A 25,542-nucleotide genomic window follows, 5' to 3' on the forward strand; every position below is an offset into this window, starting at 1 on the left:
GGGTGGTATACAGAAGATAGCCTTATTTGGTAAAAGACCAAGTCCATATTATGGCAAGAACAGCTCAAATAAGCAAAGAGAAACAACAGTCCATCATTACTTTAAGACATGAAGGTCTGTCAATCTGGAAAATGTCAAGAACTTTGAAAGTTTCTTCAAGTGCAGTCGCAAAAACCATCAAGCGCTATGATGAAACTGGCTCTCATGAGGACCGCCACAGGAAAGGAAGACCCAGAGTTACCTCTGCTGCAGAGGATAAGTTCATTAGAGTTAACTGCACCTCAGATTGCAGCCCAAATAAATGCTTCACATTGCTGAGCGGCCTTTCAGGTTATGTCGATATAGGACTCGTTTTACTGTGGATATAGATACTTTTGTACCTGTTTCCTCCAGCATCTTTACAAGGTCCTTTGCTGTTGTTCTGGGATTGATTTGCACTTTTCGCACCAAAGTACGTTAATCTCTAGGAGACAGAACACGTCTCCTTCCGGAGCGGTATGACGGCTGCGTGGTCCCATGGTGTTTATACTTGCGTACTATTGTTTGTACAGATGAACGTGGTATCTTCAGGCGTTTGGAAATTGCTCCCAAGGATGAACCAGACTTGTGGAGGTCTACAATTCTTTTTCTGAGGTCTTGGTTGATTTCTTTTGATTTTACCATGATGTCAAGCAAAGAGGCACTGAGTTTGAAGGTAGGCCTTGAAATACATCTACAGGTACACCTCCAATTGACTCAAATGATGTAAATTAGCCTATCAGAAGCTTCTAAAGCCATGACATCATTTTCTGGAATTTTCCAAGCTGTTTAAAGGCACAGTCAACTTAGTGTATGTAAACTTCTGACCCACTGGAATTGTGATACAGTGAATTATAAGTGAAATAATCTGTCTGTAAACAATTGTTGGAAAAATTACTTGTGTCATGCACAACGTAGATGTCCTAACTGACTTGCCAAAACTATAGTTTGTTAATAAGAAATTTGTGGAGTGGTTGAAAAATGAGTTTTAATGACTCCAACCTAAGTGTATGTAAACTTCCGACTTCAACTGTATATATATATATATATACACATACATACATACAGTGGGGAGAACAAGTATTTGATATTTGATACACTGCCAATTTTGCAGGTTTTCCTACTTACAAAGCATGTAGAGATCTGTAATTTTTATCATAGGTACACTTCAACTGTGAGAGACGGAATCTAAAACAAAAATCCAGAAAATCACATTGTATGATTTTTAAGTAAATAATTAGCATTTTATTGCGTGACATAAGTATTTGATACATCAGAAAAGCAGAACTTAATATTTGGTACAGAAACCTTTGTTTTATTTTATTAATTTTTATTTATTTATATATTTATTTTATTTATTTTATTTCATAATAGGACTTATTAATTGCATATATTAAATCGTTTTTTCAACACACCAATAATCTCCACATCCAAACAGGTACTAATTTGTGACATATCCAAAACACACGTCCATCACGCTTAGATTCTCTTCGCATTTTAACCTTAGTGACATTATCACTCCCTCCAGGAAATACACGACGCCGCTGTTCTGGTTACTGATGGATTTATTCTTCTACTAAATTCTCCACCGTTATCAATCCACCGTCGAACTGTTTAAATACATTTCAACACATGCACAAAAAAACAAGTTGGCGTTCACGTTACAGAAACCTTGCACGTAAATATGCGCGACAAATAATTAACATAATGAACACCTCGCTGGCTGCACACAACTGAGAGGGAAATGGGTCCACTTAGAAACAAGAATACTTGTAAATAAACACTTCGTTAATTTAACTTATCTTTCAGAGTACTAAACTTTACCGCCGCTACTTTACCGCGATGTCTGGAACTTGTCACCACTAAAAGCGTCCCAACACAACATAGGAACTATCTGTACATTCTATCACATAAATACAAGCAAAATCAATATTCAAAATACAAGTTGTACAAATAATAATGATATTATGTAAAACCTATTAATAATGACATGAATAACATTAATAATGACATGAATAACATTTATGGCAGTTAAAGACATCTTTGTAAAGACCCCCCATTTTAAAGCTGTATTAAGAGGATTGGGTGAGGGAGGGGTGCTAGACAACAGGTCATCAAACATGCACAAACATTCATTTGAATTGGTCCCATGGTCAAACAAACAAACCAACCAACATTAAAAACACAGCTTTGAGTCCTCAGGCCATCGAACTGAACAGTTAGAGGTCTATATAACCTGTAGATGGGTAATAACAGAAAGAAAGTACAGTTCTGAAGCGCAGACCGCCCATTAATTACCATGGAAACGCCATTAACCTTTTAAAAACACAGGAAATGATTACTAATATCCAATTTATGAAGATAATTGCATGTAGCATGTGGTGCATGCATCAATAAAAGCGAAATGATCTATGAGCAGTGAATACAATGGTATTGAGTAGTATGTGTGTAGAAGGGTTTATATTTATCTAATTTTCCTCAATTAATATATAGATTACAGGATTCATGTTTGATTCCCAAATCATGGGAGAAGATTCAATGTTACTTTTGGACTCCTAGCCATGCTGATTCTCATAGCAATATAATGACAGACAGGAGCAGTGCATATTCTCAGTCAGTCAACACACAGGTCTGCATTTGGTCACCAACGCCACGGCACTCCTTCCCATAACACTGGTGTGTGTGTGTGTCTTCAGAGGGAAAACCAGCAACAAGCTTTTGCCGACCACTGAGAAAGATTAACAAATATAGTGTCTCATTATATAGTCCTGAGATGTCCTATAATAACCCTATGATAGATGTCCTATAATAACCCTAACCCTATGATAGATGTCCTATAATAACCCTAACCCTATGACAGATGTCCTAAAATAACCCTAACCCTATGATAGATGTCCTATAATAACCCTAACCCTATGACATATGTCCTAAAATAACCCTAACCCTATGATAGATGTCCTATAATAACCCTAACCCTATGACAGATGTCCTATGATATCAGACAAGGCAGAGAGAACAAGAGGCTGTCTCACTCAGTAAGTGCTTCTGTGCAACAGTCCTTTCTCATACAGTCATTGATCTGCAGTAAGTGTCAACAGAAAGTAGAGCCATTCAGGAATATTGTAGCCATCTCTGGATGACATGCGGCAATCCCGGTCAGCTAATATAGCTCTTAAGTACGGAGGGATGACTCGGTCCAATCAGAAAAGAGCGAGAGAGGCTGCTTCCTGGACCCAGTCCAATCAGAGGAGAGAAAGAGTGTCTGCTTCCTGGAAGCGGTAGGCTGCTGTTATCTGGGTGAGACGGGAGGGCTGGAGAAGACTGCAGAGCTGCGAGGTGATTGGATGGGGCTGGTGAAGACAGCAGAGCTGCGAGGTGATTGGAGGCCGAGGGAATGGTGGGAGGGGGAGGTGGGGGACATCTTGTGGGGGCTGCTCGGGTCCCCGTTGTGCAGCTTCCAGATGAGCTCCTCATTCTCCATAGACAGACGCTTGTTCACCTTGGATTCCTTGTGGAGATACTCCTGCAGCACCGCCTGCTCTGTGGACAGTTGTCAGTGTGTCCATCTGCATCAGTTTGTGGTCCTGTTGGTGCAGCTGTTTGTTCTTGATATCCAGCACCACATTGAGGCTCTCCACCTCCTGCTCCAGATACAGGGAGTCCTTCTGCAAGGTCATCAGTTCCTGGGACAGGTCCCTGCGCTGCTTAATGACCTCATCACGCTCTGCCAGGGTCTGCTGCAGCACCACCACAATGGCCTCAAATTTCCTGTTACTGGCAGCCAGGAGTCCCTGGAGCTGCTGGGGGCTCTGGTTCTTCCTCTCGCATGGTGCCCGGTAGCTCTCCGTGCCCGCTGCCCTGCCCTCCGCCAGCACCAGGTCTGGATGCCTATTGCTCTGGGGCGGCGATGGTACTGGTGACCGCTGTTGAGGCTGTGGGTGGCTCCGTGGTGTCGCCCTCGGTCTGTTCTTGTCCACAGGTAATACAGCGGCAGGACGAAGAAGTCTTGATGAAGCAGTTCTTTTCAGAGTGCTGGCTCTGGACCTTGAGGGCACCTGATTGGTCGACGCTGTAGTTTTGCATCCTGCTTTTAACACTGTGGTCTTGGATGAGGCTGGTCTTCCCACACACCCCTGGGCTGCTCCTGCAGAAACTTGTACGTTACCTGTGCTGCCACTGTGCTCATTGTGGACACTGATTCTCTTCGCATTTTAACCTTAGTGACATCTTTGTAAAGACCCCCCATTTTAAAGCTGTATTAAGAGGATTGGGTGAGGGAGGGGTGCTAGACAACAGGTCATCAAACATGCACAAACATTCATTTGAATTGGTCCCATGGTCAAACAAACAAACCAACCAACATTAAAAACACAGCTTTGAGTCCTCAGGCCATCGAACTGAACAGTTAGAGGTCTATATAACCTGTAGATGGGTAATAACAGAAAGAAAGTACAGTTCTGAAGCGCAGACCGCCCATTAATTACCATGGAAACGCCATTAACCTTTTAAAAACACAGGAAATGATTACTAATATCCAATTCATGAAGATAATTGCATGTAGCATGTGGTGCATGCATCAATAAAAGCGAAATGAATGATCTATGAGCAGTGAATACAATGGTATTGAGTAGTATGTGTGTAGAAGGGTTTATATTTATATAATTTTCCTCAATTAATATATAGATTACAGGATTCATGTTTGATTCCCAAATCATGGGAGAAGATTCAATGTTACTTTTGGACTCCTAGCCATGCTGATTCTCATAGCAATATAATGACAGACAGGAGCAGTGCATATTCTCAGTCAGTCAACACACAGGTCTGCATTTGGTCACCAACGCCACGGCACTCCTTCCCATAACACTGGTGTGTGTGTGTGTCTTCAGAGGGAAAACCAGCAACAAGCTTTTGCCGACCACTGAGAAAGATTAACAAATATAGTGTCTCATTATATAGTCCTGAGATGTCCTATAATGACCCTATGATAGATGTCCTATACTCCTGAGAACCAAGGAAAATATTGTTTTTCCTAATCATATTTTTTGTGATTCAATAACTGTTTAGGGTTAAAAAAAAGCATCCTACAATTTCCACATTTTAATTTTAATTTTTATTTTTTATTTTACAGCATGTCCACTGTAGTGGACAACAGGATCATTTGAGTATGAAAAGAGAGACATTTGGTAGATACACATTTTTACAGAGTTATTACAGAGTTTTTATGAACTAAGAATACATACATTTTGGGCTGTAGATTGATTATTATCCAAGAATACAGACATTTTGATTATACAATACACATTAATCATTCTTGAATCCTTTTCCTTACATTTCGCAAGGATAGCTTTACTATTAAAGCTTAACACTTTGTTATGTCCATATCCTTTGATTGGTCCCCTTGAATCCTTTCAGTGTTATTTGAACAATGAACATATAACTAATGTGTAACAGATTTATTTTGGATTTTTTCCTTCTGTCAAACTGAATCCAATCTAGCTTTTTCCTTCACTCTTCATTTTGTTCTTAGTATTTTCTTTGTTAGTGGTGAAAGTCCTGGAAGCAATTTCTCTTTTGGTAATGCAGAGGAACATCTTGCATTTGGTACATCTCATGTACGTCTTGCTCTTGCAGCCCTTATTTCTGCATCTTTCTGCATGCTTGGTATCCATCATCTCAGGCATGTGCATGGCTCCTAGTCTGCGCACAGATGGCTCTGGTTGTGGGATCCTCATTTTAGATGGTGGCTCATACTCATCCTCACTCTCTTCACAGCTGTTTTCCAGTTCCGGACTCTCCAACAGCTCCTCAGCTAGGAGTAGTTTGAAGTCCAGGTACTGATGTGTGTTCTTGGATGGTCTGTGCAGAGCTTTGCTGTCAGACTGGTATTGTATCCAGGAGTTGGTGATGGCAACATCAAAGAAGTGACTGATCACGCGCGATGTCCACTTCTTGGTCCTGCTTGACATACGATAGAAGCTAAGCATGCGATCACAAAGATCTACGCCACCCATGTTATCATTATACTGCTTAATTACTGCTGGTCTTTTAACCTGGACCAGGTGCTTTTCTTTCTGGGACCATCTGGTACAGATGTCTTCTGGGTCTTTCCCATGTACAGTGGATGCCATGAGCACTGGTTTGTTGTCGAACCATTTTGTGATGGCCAGCTCAGGACTCTTTCTGGCCACTGACACTGATGTTCCTCTCCCCTCTTTTTTCAACTGTTTGTCTACTGGCAGCTGGCACAGCTTTGGGACACGGTTCTTTATTATAGTTCTAGTTGCAGGAAGGCCCTTTGCCAGCAATGCATCCAATAGATCTATGGTTGTGAAGTACCTGTCAAAGAATATGTGGCTTCCTGTTGGAACAGATTCAACCATGCGTAGAACTGCTGCAGCTCCAACTCCTAACCTTTGGACTGTAAAGGTATTCTTCCCTTGGTAGACTTCAAAATCAAGCATCAGACCATTTGGGGATGCAAGGACAAAGACCTTTAGGCCAGTAGGGTTTGGCTTGCCGGGAACATATTGCCTGACTGGACAACGGCCTGTGAATGGGATGATTTGCTCATCAATGCAGACCCTTTCTGGCTTTGCAAGGCTGAGACAGCCTTGGCGCACACGATCGAGTATTGGCCTGACTTTCCAAAGAATATCTGCCTTCTTTGTTTCCTCTGTTACAGCCAGGTCATTGACAATCTTGAGGGAATTTCTTATCCTGAAGAATCTATCCCTAGTCATTTTGCTACTTATGACTGGCACTTTAGTTTTGTTGGCCCAAAACATTTTAATTCTGGGATAGCCAAGGCAGGCCATGTGGACTGAAATGCCCAAGAAGATTTTTATTTATTGTGGCGTGGTGTTCATGCACACTCTTTTGATTTGCAGCTCTCTTTGATGTGTGTATGTTGCCAAATCTTCAAAGACCTTGTTGTCAATGTACTGTGAAAAGTATTCAATTGGACTCCAGTCTGCACGTGTTGTAGGGTCATCTTGACACACAGGAAGCCCAGGTAACACAGGTGCAAATCTGATATGAAGGAAAAAATAATAATAAATGATAAGTAATAACAGTTTAAATACTCAATGCAGCTGAATTTAAAATTGTGGAACTGCATCAAACATACATGTTACTCCTGGCCCACAGAGGGCGACGAGTTTCCTGTTCATCCCTGTCTGTATCTGTGTCTGCATCTGTCCCTTCAACTGAGCCTTCTGCATGGTCTTCCTCTTCTTCATCACCGTTTTGTATCACTGGTTGAAACTTATCCTCATCTCTCTCATCATCTGACAACTCCAAATCTGAATCTCCCTCGACTATTCGGTAAATAATTATTTCTGCTTCAGTTCTGTTTCCTACGACAATGTGGAGTCATTATTTACATGAAGATAGTCCTGATGTCCACTATAATTGACATTCATAAAATGGCAAATCTTTCAAAAGATACATAATTTAGTTGCTATCAGAACTAAATATATGATTCCTAACACCTTCATGAACAAGAAAATATATGATTATCATAGTAACAAAACCATAGACAAACAATATTTGACTTACCTCTCATCTTTCCATAAAATGTGCTTGTTCCTATGCCGTCCATTTTGAAAGGAAAGATAGAGGCGGTTCCCGGCCTCCCAGCCAATCAAATGACATATCACGGAAAAGCCCAGGATGTCCTCTGTACAGTACATCAGGAATTAAGAGACTTGCACAAAAGATTCCAAGAAGAGGGATGAAACTCAAATGTCCACTACAGTGGACATAAGTCAATGGGCTGGGTCTCAGGAGGATAATAACCCTAACCCTATGATAGATGTCCTATAATAACCCTAACCCTATGACAGATGTCCTAAAATAACCCTAACCCTATGATAGATGTCCTATAATAACCCTAACCCTATGACAGATGTCCTAAAATAACCCTAACCCTATGATAGATGTCCTATAATAACCCTAACCCTATGACAGATGTCCTATGATATCAGACAAGGCAGAGAGAACAAGAGGCTGTCTCACTCAGTAAGTGCTTCTGTGCAACAGTCCTTTCTCATACAGTCATTGATCTGCAGTAAGTGTCAACAGAAAGTAGAGCCATTCAGGAATATTGTAGCCATCTCTGGATGACATGCGGCAATCCCGGTCAGCTAATATAGCTCTTAAGTACGGAGGGATGACTCGGTCCAATCAGAAAAGAGCGAGAGAGGCTGCTTCCTGGACCCAGTCCAATCAGAGGAGAGAAAGAGTGTCTGCTTCCTGGAAGCGGTAGGCTGCTGTTATCTGGGTGAGACGGGAGGGCTGGAGAAGACTGCAGAGCTGCGAGGTGATTGGATGGGGCTGGTGAAGACAGCAGAGCTGCGAGGTGATTGGAGGCCGAGGGAATGGTGGGAGGGGGGAGGTGGGGGACATCTTGTGGGGGCTGCTTCGGGTCCCCGTTGTGCAGCTTCCAGATGAGCTCCTCATTCTCCATAGACAGACGCTTGTTCACCTTGGATTCCTTGTGGAGATACTCCTGCAGCACCGCCTGCTCTGTGGACAGTTGTCAGTGTGTCCATCTGCATCAGTTTGTGGTCCTGTTGGTGCAGCTGTTTGTTCTTGATATCCAGCACCACATTGAGGCTCTCCACCTCCTGCTCCAGATACAGGGAGTCCTTCTGCAAGGTCATCAGTTCCTGGGACAGGTCCCTGCGCTGCTTAATGACCTCATCACGCTCTGCCAGGGTCTGCTGCAGCACCACCACAATGGCCTCAAATTTCCTGTTACTGGCAGCCAGGAGTCCCTGGAGCTGCTGGGGGCTCTGGTTCTTCCTCTCGCATGGTGCCCGGTAGCTCTCCGTGCCCGCTGCCCTGCCCTCCGCCAGCACCAGGTCTGGATGCCTATTGCTCTGGGGCGGCGATGGTACTGGTGACCGCTGTTGAGGCTGTGGGTGGCTCCGTGGTGTCGCCCTCGGTCTGTTCTTGTCCACAGGTAATACAGCGGCAGGACGAAGAAGTCTTGATGAAGCAGTTCTTTTCAGAGTGCTGGCTCTGGACCTTGAGGGCACCTGATTGGTCGACGCTGTAGTTTTGCATCCTGCTTTTAACACTGTGGTCTTGGATGAGGCTGGTCTTCCCACACACCCCTGGGCTGCTCCTGCAGAAACTTGTACGTTACCTGTGCTGCCACTGTGCTCATTGTGGACACTGATTCTCTTCGCATTTTAACCTTAGTGACATCTTTGTAAAGACCCCCATTTTAAAGCTGTATTAAGAGGATTGGGTGAGGGAGGGGTGCTAGACAACAGGTCATCAAACATGCACAAACATTCATTTGAATTGGTCCCATGGTCAAACAAACAAACCAACCAACATTAAAAACACAGCTTTGAGTCCTCAGGCCATCGAACTGAACAGTTAGAGGTCTATATAACCTGTAGATGGGTAATAACAGAAAGAAAGTACAGTTCTGAAGCGCAGACCGCCCATTAATTACCATGGAAACGACATTAACCTTTTAAAAACACAGGAAATGATTACTAATATCCAATTCATGAAGATAATTGCATGTAGCATGTGGTGCATGCATCAATAAAAGCGAAATGAATGATCTATGAGCAGTGAATACAATGGTATTGAGTAGTATGTGTGTAGAAGGGTTTATATTTATCTAATTTTCCTCAATTAATATATAGATTACAGGATTCATGTTTGATTCCCAAATCATGGGAGAAGATTCAATGTTACTTTTGGACTCCTAGCCATGCTGATTCTCATAGCAATATAATGACAGACAGGAGCAGTGCATATTCTCAGTCAGTCAACACACAGGTCTGCATTTGGTCACCAACGCCACGGCACTCCTTCCCATAACACTGGTGTGTGTGTGTGTGTGTCTTCAGAGGGAAAACCAGCAACAAGCTTTTGCCGACCACTGAGAAAGATTAACAAATATAGTGTCTCATTATATAGTCCTGAGATGTCCTATAATAACCCTATGATAGATGTCCTATAATAACCCTAACCCTATGACAGATGTCCTAAAATAACCCTAACCCTATGATAGATGTCCTAAAATAACCCTAACCCTATGCTAGATGTCCTATAATAACCCTAACCCTATGACAGATGTCCTATGATATCAGACAAGGCAGAGAGAACAAGAGGCTGTCTCACTCAGTAAGTGCTTCTGTGCAACAGTCCTTTCTCATACAGTCATTGATCTGCAGTAAGTGTCAACAGAAAGTAGAGCCATTCAGGAATATTGTAGCCATCTCTGGATGACATGCGGCAATCCCGGTCAGCTAATATAGCTCTTAAGTACGGAGGGATGACTCTGTCCAATCAGAAAAGAGCGAGAGAGGCTGCTTCCTGGACCCAGTCCAATCAGAGGAGAGAAAGAGTGTCTGCTTCCTGGAAGCGGTAGGCTGCTGTTATCTGGGTGAGACGGGAGGGCTGGAGAAGACTGCAGAGCTGCGAGGTGATTGGATGGGGCTGGTGAAGACAGCAGAGCTGCGAGGTGATTGGAGGCCGAGGGAATGGTGGGAGGGGGAGGTGGGGGACATCTTGTGGGGGCTGCTCGGGTCCCCCGTTGTGCAGCTTCCAGATGAGCTCCTCATTCTCCATAGACAGACGCTTGTTCACCTTGGATTCCTTGTGGAGATACTCCTGCAGCACCGCCTGCTCTGTGGACAGTTGTCAGTGTGTCCATCTGCATCAGTTTGTGGTCCTGTTGGTGCAGCTGTTTGTTATTGATATCCAGCACCACATTGAGGCTCTCCACCTCCTGCTCCAGATACAGGGAGTCCTTCTGCAAGGTCATCAGTTCCTGGGACAGGTCCCTGCGCTGCTTAATGACCTCATCACGCTCTGCCAGGGTCTGCTGCAGCACCACCACAATGGCCTCAAATGTCCTGTTACTGGCAGCCAGGAGTCCCTGGAGCTGCTGGGGGCTCTGGTTCTTCCTCTCGCATGGTGCCCGGTAGCTCTCCGTGCCTGCTGCCCTGCCCTCCGCCAGCACCAGGTCTGGATGCCTATTGCTCTGGGGCGGCGATGGTACTGGTGACCGCTGTTGAGGCTGTGGGTGGCTCCGTGGTGTCGCCCTCGGTCTGTTCTTGTCCACAGGTAATACAGCGGCAGGACGAAGAAGTCTTGATGAAGCAGTTCTTTTCAGAGTGCTGGCTCTGGACCTTGAGGGCACCTGATTGGTCGACGCTGTAGTTTTGCATCCTGCTTTTAACACTGTGGTCTTGGATGAGGCTGGTCTTCCCACACACCCCTGGGCTGCTCCTGCAGAAACTTGTACGTTACCTGTGCTGCCACTGTGCTCATTGTGGACACTGGCCTTGGAAGGGATGCTCCTGGGGACACCCTGGGACTTGTAGGGCAGTCTGGAGGAGACAGCAGTAGAGGGCTGGTGGGGTCTGGAACCAGTGACTCTGGGCTTAGTGCTGCCGTTGGCTGAGGAGGTTCCAACCTCTGTCTGGGACCTCTGATGACCTCCGGAGGCACTGCTGCAGGCATCTCTTCCCTGCCTCAGCCTGGCTGCTGGAGGGAGAGCCTGGGAGGCTGAGGCAGGGGCTCCTCTGGCTCTGTTGAGGGATGGCCATACTCCAAGTCTACTCTTAATCCAGAAACCTTTGTTTGCAATTACAGAGATCATACGTTTCCTGTAGGTCTTGACCAGGTTTGCACACACTGCAGCAGGGATTTTGGCCCACTCCTCCATACAGACCTTCTCCAGATCCTTCAGGTTTCGGGGCTGTCGCTGGGCAATATGGACTTTCAGCTCCCTCCAAAGATGTTCTATTGGGTTCAGGTCTGGAGACTGGCTAGGCCACTCCAGGACCTTGAGATGCTTCTTACGGAGCCACTCCTTAGTTGCCCTGGCTGTGTGTGTTTCGGGTCGTTGTCATGCTGGAAGACCCAGCCACGACCCATCTTCAATGCTCTTACTGAGGGAAGGAGGTTGTTGGCCAAGATCTCACGATACATGGCCCCATCCATCCTCCCCTCAATACGGTGCAGTCGTCCTGTCCCCTTTGCAGAAAAGCATCCCCAAAGAATGATGTTTCCACCTCCATGCTTCACGGTTGGGATGGTGTTCTTGGGGTTGTACTCATCCTTCTTCTTCCTCCAAACACGGCGAGTGGAGTTTAGACCATAAAGCTCAATTTTTGTCTCATCAGACCACATGACCTTCTCCCATTCCTCCTCTGGATCATCCAGATGGTCATTGGCAAACTTCAGACGGGCCTGGACATGCGCTGGCTTGTGCAGGGGGACCTTGCGTGCGCTGCAGGATTTTAATCCACGACGGCGTAGTGTGTTACTAATGGTTTTCTTTGAGACTGTGGTCCCAGCTCTCTTCAGGTCATTGACCAGGTCCTGCTGTGTAGTTCTGGGCTGATCCCTCACCTTCCTCATGATCATTGATGCCCCACGAGGTGAGATCTTGCATGGAGCCCCAGACCGAGGGTGATTGACCGTCATCTTGAACTTCTTCCATTTTCTAATAATTGCGCCAACAGTTGTTGCCTTCTCACCAAGCTGATTGCCTATTGTCCTGTAGCCCATCCCAGCCTTGTGCAGGTCTACAATTTTATCCCTGATGTCCTTACACAGCTCTCTGGTCTTGGCCATTGTGGAGAGGTTGGAGTCTGTTTGATTGAGTGTGTGGACAGGTGTCTTTTATACAGGTAACGAGTTCAAACAGGTGCAGTTAATACAGGTAATGAGTGGAGAACAGGAGGGCTTCTTAAAGAAAAACTAACAGGTCTGTGAGAGCTGGAATTCTTATAATAATAATAATATGCCATTTAGCAGACGCTTTTATCCAAAGCGACTTACAGTCATGCGTGCATACATTTTTTTTTTGTGTATGGGTGGTCCCGGGGATCGAACCCACTACCTTGGCGTTATAAGCGCCGTGCTCTACCAGCTGAGCTACAGAGGACCACTTACTGGTTGGTAGGTGATCAAATACTTATGTCATGCAATAAAATGCAAATGAATTACTTAAAAATCATACAATGTGATTTTCTGGATTTTTGTTTTAGATTCCGTCTCTCACAGTTGAAGTGTACCTATGATAAAAATGACAGACCTCTACATGCTTTGTAAGTAGGAAAACCTGCAAAATCGGCAGTGTATCAAATACTTGTTCTCCCCACTGTGTGTATATATATATATATATATATATAACTCAGCAAAAAAAAGTATATATATATATGCATGATGTCTGTCTGGTATAGGTCTGTTTGGTGGTTGATACTGACTATTATTCTTCTGGAGTCTTTACGTTATGGTATCCTGGTTTGGGAACACAGATGTCAATAATGACTGTGTTATCGCTTCATATTTTCTATATCAACATGATTTTATATTTTGTCAAAACGTTATTCATGCTACACTGTCTTACAGCTTTAAAACGCACAAACGCAGATACTGGGTCTTTTTATTTGTTATATGTTCTTTTTTATATAATCTTCATCTGTGTGTACGCATGAGATAGTTATTTAAGGGAAAGGGGCATCTTTGCTCTATTCGATCAAAGTGATGTAATAAATGAACACATATTTGCAATAAATTAACACATGTATCCTTCATTGTGATTCAGGTGTATCCGTCTATTACTCACGTTCAGCTTTCATCAATTCAAGGACGCTGTTGTAAGGTCCATACACACGTTAAAAGTCAACTCGACTGAGTAGAAAACAGTTTTATTTTCTTCAAGTGAAGGTTGATGAGTTGGCTAAAGTCTGTTCAGGGTGCTGCGTTCCAGAATGTTCAGATAGAAATGTATTGTGTAGAACAGATATGATTGCCTGTCATGTAGAATAGGACATCATGTCAGCTCTATTCATTCTAATCAGGGAGAGTGATGTTTGTGTCTCTCTCCCTAGATCATCCCAGATCCAGGGGAATTATATAATCCAGTATTTAGACCAGCTGATGTGAATGACTGAGTCTACCAGAGGGATCTTTTCAATGAAGTTAAACATTCAGAACATAACAGAATAGATATACAGATATTACATTCATTGAAGCTGCAAGCAGCATTCCGGGGTCATCCTAGCACAAGGCCGGAACCCCACAATGCTCTGTTTATAGTCGTGCATAGGGTTTTGACTGGGGAATACAGCTACGACTGGAAGTCTGGGCCTCCCGAGTGGCGCAGTGGTCTAAGGCACTGCATCGCAGTGCTAGCTGTGCCACTAAAGATCCTGGTTCGAATCCAGGCTCTGTCGTTGCCGGCCGCGACCGGGAGACCCATGGGTCGGCGCACAATTGGCCCAGCGTCGTCCAGGGTAGGGGAGGGAATGGCCGGCAGGGATGTAGCTCAGTTGGTAGAGCATGGCGTTTGCAACGCCAGGGTTGTGGGTTCGATTCCCACGGGGGGCCAGTATGAAAAATAATGTATGCACTCACTAACTGTAAGTCGCTCTGGATAAGAGCGTCTGCTAAATGACTAAAATGTAAAAATGTAAGTTACTTTTTTTGTAGCAGGTTAGGAGACTGAGGTTAAGGTTAGGGAAAGGATTAGCTAAATGACTCTCCTAACCTGCTATGAAAAGTAACTTCTGGTCGTAGCTGTACTCCATCTAGTCACAACCCCCGCATAGCACTGCCATATTCTACTGTCCTTATGTACATCATATTTACAAAATTGCATGACTAATTCAACAGTCCAGAAGTTATAGCCCTAAAGTGTGCTATAGCGCCATCAACTGGTCTGGAAATGCCATTTTCGTTTACAATAATGATAGGGTTCCTGCACCTTCAGTGCTAGGAACCATAATTCAAATATTAAATTGATTCATTGTATAAACTACAATGTGATTTCATTACGCTGACAAAAGAGAGAGGAGTTTGATCGCCATCTTGTGGTGGTAAAAGGAAGTTACAGGTAAAAACATGAGAAAGGTGATTCATCCTCAATTACTTGACCACATGAACAGGCAATTTGGGTTGACACTAATTGGTTAATCAACAGCTGAAACTTGATCTGACTGGTTGGTCAGCTGTTCAGTGTCTCTCTTACTGGGTGTTGGGGTTGCCCTATGGTTGCTCCTGCTTTGGCCACTGGGCTTTCAAGGCCTCCTCAGTGTTGATCTCATTGAATAACTTCCCTCTGTTAGTATTGGTACAGGACTGATTAGTCATCACATGGTATTATCCAGCTAGACACAACAGGACAGAGAGACACATAAACACACACTGGGGTCAACACTGCCCGTCCTGTGTTGTGTGCGCTGAGAGCCCTACCTGTGAGGTGTGTGTCTGTGTGTTTCAAAGCCAGGACCAGACGCAGGGTCTAGTCTACAGAACGTCCTACTGGGAGGTTATTCAGGGTACACTGTCTATGATGAACAGACCCCTGGAGAAGAGGAGTGGTAGAGGAGACACACAGGTAATGTGTTTATGTTTTTGTGCGGGAATTGGTTGAGTGTGTGTGTGTTAATCCTGCCTGAGTGTGTTTCCCGGGCCTTCCATGTAGACTCCGAAGTCCTTGGCGATCTGGTGAGTGATGTCAGAGAGAAGAGGGATTCTCATTGGTCCCAGCCCACCCTGCTTCCTGAGAGTGTTGATTCTGTTTTCATCAATAGGCTCTATTCACGCATCACTTCCGCATTGGCGTAAGGATGCTTGGGCATTTCCGGTTACCGGAAAAAAAACATTAGACAGTGACAGTAGACCGTTATGATGGCAGAGATGAAGTTTACAAGGTGTTTGCTGGAGTTGCCTAAAGTATCTGTTAATGATATACGGAGAGTCGTCCGGACATCCACGTAGCAAACTGGATAAAGGCTTCACATTTTACGTTTCTTATTTTCTTTGCAACTTTGAAGGTAATATGCTAACGCTAGCTAGCCTTAGCTAGAAGCCTTGCTTTGGTGTTTTAAGTCATGACTCCGTCCTGCTTCAGGTTAATCATGCTTTAAATAAAGTTTAATCATGTGTATATACCTCTCACTTCATGCGTTTGTACTTTTATGAAAGTATCAGGTAAAAACAGGGCTACAAATGAGATCTCTGTGAGAGCCCACTGCTACCGCTCAATGAAGCAACTAAAGCCACCTGAGAGTAGGACTAGATTAAGTGACACGTTCAAAGTTCTGTTGATCTTGTTCAAGGTTCCGTTCAACACATGTTTTACTCGGTTAATGTTACCACAGCTTTGATTGCCATTGCTAAGAGAACACTTTAGAACTTTAGTGGTTTTCACGATAGCTGAACAGTGGTAGCCTAATACAGACCAGGGTAGCTGAGTGGGAATTGCCATGCTTTGCTGTTGGGTCTGTTGTAAACAAATTGGAGTTTGGTTTGAAATGTAAACAATAATGAGATTACTACTTTTTCCTGACTTGATGACTGCAATGACAGTAACATATTCCACTCAGCTATTCTTCAAACTGCTGATGTTCTACTCAAAACTGTCCTGTCATCTTTACTTCTTTCTTTATAAACATATGGCCCAACTTCCTTGCTTTTGTACTTGATGTTTCTACTTTTCAAGAGGAATTAGGAGCAAAACCTTCACTCTACTGTTGTTATTGGTACTAGGCTACAATGTTGCACCACTCACCTACTGCTCTGCCAATACTGTTTGAAGGTAGGTAAATGGCACAAGACAATAGGTAAGTGGTGGGAGACAGTATAGCCAAGTGGTGCAAGACAGTAGGAAAGTGATGCAGAAAGCACAAAAGTGACACGAGACAGTAGATAAGTTGCTTACACCAGTAAAAAGTAGAAAGAACAAGTTTTGCTCCTACTCCTGCTGCTGTAGACCCTCGTCTTTCAAAACCCATTAAATTATGCTTCTGTGTATTTCAGATGACATTGCGTGATTCACAGCCAGTTGTGCTTGTTAAAAGCTACTGTTCCTGTGTGGCTGGGTGTGGGATATGCAATCATTTGGTTGCATTACTATATCAGCCTGCCCATTACTCTGAATGTGACATGTCTGTCGTCCCTCCTGTACTTTCGTGCACTGAAACAGAGCAGAAGTGGCATAAACCACGAACAATGGTTTGTATCATTTCAATACCAGACAGTTGTGTCACATGCATACTAGCAGCTCTCCTAATACCATCTCATAAATAAATAGGGAGTGAAGCCAGGACCTGTGGATGCCATGGTTGTAGTGAAGCCCAAACCAGATGCTACTCCGGCAAGCGGAATTAGGTATGCAGAGTCCAATTAAATAGGCAGACTACAATGTGTTGTGAAATAAATGTTATTAATCGCTGTTAGATTCTGGTGTATTTCCTAGTGAACCCTTTACTTTTCCTGATATTGTTATTCCAGATCTACACTTTGAAACCATCCATTGAAACAGCACTGGAACAGCTCCCTTCTTCAGACGTCTGCGCCCAGCTGGAGTCGGAGGCTCTATCACATCTTCACTTAGAAAGTGTCGGCTGCAGACTCGTGTGTTTGTTGTAAGAAAGTTGACTCGTCGAATGTTAATCACCCACCGTTTATGTAATTCACTGTCTTTGGGAAAAGTAAAAAAAACTAACAGAAGAATTGCCTCTGGCAGACACTGTACATTGCGGCACACAGCAGTGATGGCTGGAAGAGCTGTCATCCCGTTTTTCAAAGGACACTTTCGTACGTTTACACGTCATCGTGTTATAAGTCAAGACGAAGTATTACAAGTAAAAACATTAAGATAAACAACAACAACGACGAAAATTAACCGTTTCGGATGTTTTTGACGACAAGCATCCAATGCTAGCATACGGTAGCACAGCATTCTACGATAACCGGAAGTTTACATCCATCCTTAGATTTAACCGGAAATACGTCATGCTCGCCTGTGCATATCGCCTATCAACCAACCAATCAATCTACCAATGAAATTGTATTTGTATAGCGGGGTCAGGAGTTAGAGTTTGTACCAGGCCAGGGATGTGAACTGGGAGTCTGTAGAGCAGGCGACCACCTCGGCCCCGACGGCACACTCACTGAATGCTATCACCTCAGTGGGACAGACAAATGTACCACACACACTTTTACTGAACTGTATAGGGATAGGTAATTCTCGAAGGACCATTACACAACTTTCATTTAAAAAATGATCGGTCTCTTACTCCAGCTCTAAGAGATGAGCTGAAACCAGATAGATTGAAGTACTCACAATTCCAGGAATCTTCCTCTGTAGTCATACAGATTGAACTGTTCATTAACCACTGCTGTACCCACCATGTCTGGAGCAAATAGGGTTATGTGCCTAGCTCAAGGGCACATCGACATATTTTTCACCTAGTCAGCTCGGGGATTTGAATCAGCGACCTTTAGGTTACTGGCCCAACACTCTTAACCGCTAGGCTACCTACCGCCGTACATACTGTATGTAGGCATTTGTAGGCTAATTTATACTGTGCACAGGTGAGAGTGAGATCAGGTGAATGGCAGGTCGGACTCACTCTTGCCTTTCTCAGGTGCAGGGAACGGCCGGGGACCTGTGGGCAATGCTCCTTCTTGCTGTCCGACGCTTCAGCAGAATCACAGAAGTAGAAATAAGTGAATAAACTATTTTCCTCTGATGACAGAGAAAGTTCCAGGGGAGCTACTGAGACTGACAGCAGCTGGAGATTATTGATTTTTCCCATGCCGGAAGAGCAGTGAAAATGTTAGAACATTTAAGGATACAGCCAGGCAATAACTGAAATAGAGGTCAAGGCCTAGATATTGAACGATAAGAATGCAGGTGTACTTCTGTGCAGGCATGCACCTGTAGTTTATAATCTTTATTATCATCATGTAAATTCCTTACGTATTGGCCAACCCCGGGATAGTTGTAGTTGGCCACCCGACCCAGCACAAGAAGTGTCAGCTGATCTGTGTTGTCAACGTTAATCTGTTAGCTATGTCTGCTGTTCTGTACTGGTAGAGCAGAGTGTCCAGTAGCATGCAAAATATGTTGACCCTCATCTCGAACGTGTTCCGACTGGGCAACGCCAGCAAGAATGTGGTACGTAGCCTACTGACAACCTGCGTGCGGCTGTCCATGGTGCTGAAGGCTAGCTAGGTGATTTCGCACTGAAATAACAAGCTAGCTAGCTAGACTTGCCGGATGAGAGGTTACTAGTAGCTTCAGTCCCAGCTAGCAGTGCTGACCTTGTAGATGTAGGCCTGATAACATGGTCACTCAGTCCGAACTCAACAACACAATACCCAAATCGATTTACTGTAGCTGTCTACTGCGGGTATTGTTCATATGAGTTGTTACATACATTGACAGCCTGTCCATGCATGCTCTATTCTGCCAGATTCATTTTTCAACAAAGATGTGTAGGGTGTATCGGGATACCAAAGAGTATTGCAATACTCTTCTATTTATTTCCTATAAGTTCACAATTATAAAGAACAGGGGAAAAGGGAATAAGAACATCAACAAAACAGTGGCTGTGGTTCGCGCTTATCTCGGCGCTCTCCATGGTGCTTAATGTTTGTGCGCCGGTATAAGGGCACAACGAGGGATTTCCGCATGCTAGTTAGATGCTTCATTGTACCTGCGGCTTCTACAAGTTTGCCGCACGGTGGCACTGTAATGATGGTGTGTAGGCTAGTGATGGTTGGTGCTATTTGTGTACTAATCTCTTGGCTGTCTGCCTCTGGTCTGTAGACTGTCCTCTGTAATGTTCTCTGTGAACTTCAGCACACCCGCTCAGCCGCATTCTCTCACCTTTCATGGTTAGAAAGATATTAGGCCCTAGGGGCTATATGAATTTTTGCACAAGTTCCCCTAGTGTTTTAAAGATGAATTATTAGACACCACTCACTTTCTCCTCTCTCTCCCAATGACTCATTTTTCCCTACCTCCCTCCCTCTATCACCCTCCCCCGCTCTCTCGCTCTCCCCGGCTTTCTTGTAGGGAGCCCAAACAGTGTCAGAGGTAAGGAGCTCATAGCTCTACTGTGCAGCCTGTCCTGTAGGCCTGATATAGCCTGTAAGACCATGAACACAAAACAGCTCATATAGAACACAGCCTAGTGTGTACTGATAGAGGCACTGCCTGACTCTTTGGTGCGCTGTGGTAGGTAGTGATAGTGATTGTTCTGACTACAGATTAGTCTGCTTTGTCCCAAACCTTTGCTCCTCCCTACTAGGGCAGCTGTCAGACTCCTCTGGCAGTGCTCTGGTCTGATTGGATGGTTCCTCTGTGCCCCAGCTGCTGATTGGTCTGTCCGAATACGTCGATATAACCTCACCGCCTGCCCCAGCAACACCCCGACAACCACCAATACAGACAGTTAGTACCAGAGCACCCAGACCTAGTTAGAGCCAGCCAGCCAGATCCAAACAGAGAAACCTGAACCTCAAACAGCCACGTTCCTTCTACAGAATCCCCAGTCTTCCTTTCACACTGTGGCCCAGGGCAGGGGTGGATTTAGCCTGGGGAGGAGGGTGGCTATTGGACTTGTATTTCCTGTGTGTGTATCGCTCACTTGTGTCAATCTCTCTCTGCAGGGGGCCAGGATGGTGGTGTCGTCACGCTCCTTCGCTGACTTCACCCCACAGGCCAGCTTTGACATCAAGGTGAGTCGACATACACTTTTACTGCACCCTGCTTAACAAGCCCTAGATATGACAAGGGAACTTCCTTCTTCAAACTGTTATCTGATTGGTTGGTTGAGCTGTCTGTCTCCTTTTTTTTTTTCTTTTTTTTTACATTTTAGTCATTTTTAGCAGACGCTCTTATCCAGAGCGACTTACAGGAGCTATCAGGGTTAAGTGCCTTGCTCAAGGGCACATCGACAGATTTTTCACCTAGTCGGCTCGGGGATTAGAACCAGCGACCTTTCGGTTACTGGCACAACGCTCTTAACCACTAAGCTACCTCCCTTCCCTGTACTTTCCAATAGAAGTGTGAGCTGCACCGTCTGGAGGAGGGCCCCTCTGTGACGGCGGTGTTGACAAGAGAACAGGGCCTCCAGTACTACAGGACCATGCAGACCATGAGACGCATGGAGCTGAAGGCTGACCAGCTTTACAAGCAGAAGATCATCAGAGGCTTCTGCCACCTTTATGACGGACAGGTCACAACACACACACAAAACAAACACACACATTAGATGAGCATATAAACACAGTCTCAGGGACACAAGAACATACACACGCTCCCCTCCTCTCTCCTAGCTGCTGTTGGTTGTGTTACAGGAGGCGTGTGCGATGGGCATCGAGGCAGGCATCAACCCAACAGACCACCTGATAACGGCGTACCGGGCCCATGGCTACACCTTCACAAGGGGCGTGTCTGTAAGAGAGATCTTGGCTGAACTCACAGGTGGGATACACCTAGACACTAATCTAAGGTCAGATGTCTATTTCCCCCTAATGGTTACAGTCAGGATGTAAGGAAGATGAACTGATCTTAGATCTCTGCAACTTCTACCTGAAATAGATCTCTAATCTCTTTCTCTGTTCATTTTCTCTTCCTCTTCCCCCCCCTCTCTCTCTCTCTCTCTTTGTCTGTCTCTCTTTCTCTCAATCTCTCTCTCTCTCACACACTCTCTTCCTCTCACTCTCTCTCTCTCTCTCACACGCTTTGTCTCTCTCTCTCTCATTCTTTCTGTCTCTCTCTCGTGATCTCTTTCTCTCACTCTCTCTCCCCTTCTCTCAGGTCGTAGAGGGGGTGTGGCCAAGGGTAAAGGTGGTTCTATGCACATGTACGCTAAACACTTCTATGGAGGGAACGGAATCGTGGGGGCTCAGGTAACTATCTGAACAGGTCACTTACTCATGCACACGCACGCACACGCACACACACACACAAACCAATGCATTCTCACTGTGTGTTTCTGTGTGTCTACAGGTTCCATTGGGGGCAGGTGTGGCCCTAGCCTGTCAGTACCAAGGAAACAACCAGGTGTGCGTGGCGCTGTACGGAGACGGAGCAGCCAACCAGGTGAGATCTATCTAACGGTTACAATTAAGTTATTCAATCATCATCATCATCAACATCATCTATTCTCTTGTCCAATCAGGGCCAGATCTTTGAGTCGTTCAACATGGCGGCTCTGTGGAAGCTGCCGTGTATCTTCATCTGTGAGAACAACAAGTTCGGCATGGGGACGTCTGTAGAGAGGTCCTCCGCTAGCACTGAGTACTTCAAGAGAGGAGACTATATACCTGGAATCAAGGTAGGACACACACACACAGTCAGTGAGTGTATCTTTGCTATATTAACCCCTATGTCCCTGTGGTGTAGGTGGATGGCATGGACGTGCTGTGTGTGAGGGAGGCCATCAAGTTCGCTGCAGACCACTGCAGAGCTGGGAAGGTGAGCTATGATGGGTTGTAGAGCTGGAGAAGATGAGTTCTGATTTGTGCAAAGATTAAAAAGTAACTGGTTTAAGAGCATGAAGAGTGTTAAGAATCACTTTGTCTCAGACAGTCTAATGTCAGAGGGCTGATCAGTTTGTACCATCACACCAGTGCCTCTTGCTTGACAGAGGGAGGCTCAGTGACCAGTAGAATAAAGACACTCTGTGGAAGAGACTACAGGACAGAACTGTAACTGGTCCCAGTTTAACCAACTCAAATGTCTTTGCTAGCAAACGAGACGCGGTTTCCAAAACTGCAAGGCACAGACCATATGTCAGTTCTATATCTTTGCTGCAAAGTGTCTCCAGTAATGTTAACTTTTTTATGTTTTATGAAGTCTCCACTTTCCAAGCGTGTAGAATTCCCTGATCAGGTCATTCAGCAGTGTCATAGCAACGTTGGCTAGCTTTTTGAGTCTCCTGGCTTTGAAACCTCTCTGCCAGGGTCCTATTGTGATGGAGCTGGAGACCTATCGTTACCATGGACACAGCATGAGCGACCCCGGGGTTAGGTGAGATGTGATCTCTGACTCCTGACCCTGTGACCCTGTGACCGTCACCTGACCCCTGGTCTCGCTCCGCCCCCTCACTCCTCACCACACCTCTCTCTCCCTCTCACTCTTTCCTTCTCTCTTGCCCTCCACCTTGTGTAGCCACTCTACATCACTCTCCAATTTAGCCTGTCCTCTAGGCTCACCCAGTGTAGTAGAGTGTTGGTTTGGGACATGCCAAATAATACTCTACCATCGCTTCCTTTCCGGGGTGCGCAAGCTCTCTCTTGCTCTATCGCTCTCTCTGTGTGTGTTTCTCTCTCTCTCTCTCATCAACAAAGGGCTGGAGCCGAACCCTGCTAATTAGGTCTAACTCCTCTTCTTCTTCTTGTGTGTGATGTAACGTTCTGTAGCTACCGTTCACGTGAGGAAATCCAGGAAGTGCGCAGTAAGAGTGACCCCATAACCATGCTGAAGGAGCGTATGCTGTCCAACAACATGGCTTCTGTGGAGGAGATCAAGGTACTCACACACACACACACACACACACACACACACACACACACACACATAGACACAAACACATACAGACACACACACACAGACACACACACACATAGACACAAACACACATAGACACAAACACAGGTGGTCCAATTCACTTTTTCTTTCTTTATTTTCTTCCTTCCCTCATTATTTCCTCTTTCTTTCTTTCTTTCTTTCTTTCTTTCTTTCTTTCTTTCTTTCTTTCTTTCTTTCTTTCTTTCTTTCTTTCTTTCTTTCTTTCTTTCTTTCTTTCTTTCTTTCTTTCTTTCTTTCTTTCTTTCTTTCTTTCTTTCTTTCTTTCTTTCTTTCTTTCTTTCTTTCTTTCTTTCTTTCTTTCTTTCTTCCTTCCCTCCTTCCTCCCTACCATTAGGAGATAGATGTAGAGATCAGGAAGGTGATAGAGGACGCGGCCCAGTTCGCGATCTCTGACCCTGAGCCGCCATTGGACGATCTCTGCAACCACATCTTCGCCAACAATCCACCCATGGAGGTCCGTGGGACCAACCCCTGGGTCAAACTGAAGTCTGTCAGCTAGACACACACACCTGGACCATCCCCTCCTACCCTCTGCAACACCAACCCCTGGGTCAAACTGAAGTCTGTCAGCTAGACACACACACCTGGACCAAACTACAGTCCAACAGCTACACATCCCCTCCTACCCTCTGCAACACCAACCCCTGGGTGAAAGTCTACTCCTCCTCTCCTCCTTCTCCCTTCTCTTATTCCCTCATCAATTGTCTCTAAATGCACTATATGACAGGAGGTCATGAACCTGTAGGTCAGAGTTCAGTCTGTAGCAGCAATCTAAACCAGTCTGTCTCCTCTGACACTGTGACGTCACTGGTATTTATTGACACTGTATAGAGTATACTATGTAGTTTTATATTGATGTATTCTCCTGACACTGAGGGACCACCTGTCTGTAGATTGGAGGTGTATGGCTTAGGGCAGGCTTTTGTTCCAGACTAGCACTAACACACCTGATTCAATCAGACATTGATTAGCTGGATTTGGTGTGTTCACGCTGATACTTACTAAGTTTACACACCCTATAACTCTCCAGGACCAGGGTTGGCTACCCCCGGCTAAGGGAGTGTGTGGGGGGGTGGTTCTAGGTTAAACCAAGTTCATCTCCCAGTAAGGTTTCTGACTGTTAGTATGTATTACCTCTGACCCAGATGTTATTGTAGCACCGTTGCACTTTGACTAGATAGATAAACTAACGAGACATCATACAGAAAGTCATTATATCATCATAGAAAAAGGGCCCAGTAATGGTAGACTATTTCTCTCTCCTCTAACTTTCTTCCTCCCTCTACCCTGGCCTCCATCCCTCTCTCTGTGAGGAGCAGATACCGATCCAAGCACTAACAGAAGAAATTAAAAACTGAACGATTGTAATAGTTTGTTGTGATTTGACTGAAGCAATAAAATTGGCAGAGACTGTATGATGTGTTAGTTGTTTGTGTCTGATGACACTGCATAGTTCTGTGTGCAGAAACTAATAATGGACCAGATGAGATTAGTTACTCAGATGGAACTAATAATGGACCAGATGAGATGAGTTACTCAGATGAAACTAATAATGGACCAGATGAGATTAGTTACTCAGATGGAACTAATAATGGACCAGATGAGATTAGTTACTCAGATGGAACTAATAATGTACCAGATGAGATTAGTTACTCAGATGAAACTAATAATGGACCAGATGAGATTAGTTACTCAGATGGAACTAATAATGTACCAGATGAGATTAGTTACTCAGATGAAACTAATAATGGACCAGATGAGATTAGTTACTCAGATGGAACTAATAATGGACCAGATGAGATTAGTTACTCAGATGGAACTAATAATGTACCAGATTAGATTAGTTACTCAGATGGAACTAATAATGTACCAGATGAGATTAGTTACTCAGATGAAACTAATAATGGACCAGATGAGATTAGTTACTCAGATGGAACTAATAATGGACCAGATTAGATTAGTTACTCAGATGAAACTAATAATGGACCAGATGAGATTAGTTACTCAGATGGAACTAATAATGGACCAGATGAGATTAGTTACTCAGATGAAACTAATAATGGACCAGATGAGATTAGTTACTCAGATGGAACTAATAATGGACCAGATGAGATTAGTTACTCAGATGAAACTAATAATGG

The 25,542-nt window shown here is 44.6% G+C and overlaps 2 protein-coding genes across 4 annotated transcripts; one reads left to right on the forward strand and one right to left on the reverse strand.

Moving 5' to 3' along the window:
* Positions 1 to 4,212: 4,212 nt before the first annotated feature.
* Positions 4,213 to 7,883, reverse strand: LOC121549807 (piggyBac transposable element-derived protein 3-like). The gene is made up of 2 exons (XM_041861703.2): positions 7,576 to 7,883; positions 4,213 to 7,047 (listed from the first exon to the last, which is right to left on the reverse strand). Exon 2 carries the CDS (start codon positions 6,831 to 6,833, stop codon positions 5,511 to 5,513), a length of 1,323 nt encoding a protein of 440 aa, XP_041717637.2. The 5' UTR covers positions 6,834 to 7,047; positions 7,576 to 7,883; the 3' UTR covers positions 4,213 to 5,510.
* Positions 7,884 to 18,817: 10,934 nt separating this feature from the next.
* LOC121549805 (pyruvate dehydrogenase E1 component subunit alpha, mitochondrial-like) lies at positions 18,818 to 24,816 on the forward strand. Of its 3 annotated transcripts, XM_041861699.2 has the most exons (12): positions 18,821 to 18,973; positions 19,877 to 19,897; positions 20,473 to 20,541; positions 20,868 to 21,041; positions 21,163 to 21,289; positions 21,626 to 21,717; positions 21,818 to 21,910; positions 21,990 to 22,145; positions 22,214 to 22,285; positions 22,773 to 22,840; positions 23,233 to 23,341; positions 23,736 to 24,816. In XM_041861699.2, the coding sequence occupies exons 1-12, from the start codon at positions 18,911 to 18,913 to the stop codon at positions 23,898 to 23,900; spliced, it is 1,209 nt and encodes a 402-aa protein (XP_041717633.1). In that variant the 5' UTR covers positions 18,821 to 18,910; the 3' UTR covers positions 23,901 to 24,816. The 3 variants fall into 3 exon arrangements, with proteins under 3 accessions (XP_045066277.1, XP_041717633.1, XP_041717634.1); XM_041861700.2 differs by lacking the exon at positions 19,877 to 19,897; XM_045210342.1 differs by lacking the exons at positions 22,773 to 22,840; positions 23,736 to 24,816 and having other exon boundaries at positions 18,818 to 18,973; positions 23,233 to 23,335.
* The last annotated feature ends 726 nt before the right edge of the window (positions 24,817 to 25,542 follow it).

This window comes from Coregonus clupeaformis, chromosome 34, assembly GCF_020615455.1.
Source record: "Coregonus clupeaformis isolate EN_2021a chromosome 34, ASM2061545v1, whole genome shotgun sequence".
Classification (NCBI taxonomy): Eukaryota; Metazoa; Chordata; class Actinopteri; order Salmoniformes; family Salmonidae; genus Coregonus; species Coregonus clupeaformis.

Excerpts from the sequence above, each read along its gene's own strand:
- LOC121549807 (XM_041861703.2), bottom strand. The coding sequence starts at position 6,833 with ATGGCCTGCCTTGGCTATCCCAGAATTAAAATGTTTTGGGCCAACAAA.
- LOC121549805 (XM_041861699.2), top strand. The coding sequence starts at position 18,911 with ATGCAAAATATGTTGACCCTCATCTCGAACGTGTTCCGACTGGGCAAC. Across the intron at positions 21,042-21,162 it reads GCCACCTTTATGACGGACAG|GAGGCGTGTGCGATGGGCAT; the intron begins GTCACAACACAC and ends GTTGTGTTACAG. Across the intron at positions 21,911-21,989 it reads GAGACGGAGCAGCCAACCAG|GGCCAGATCTTTGAGTCGTT; the intron begins GTGAGATCTATC and ends TTGTCCAATCAG.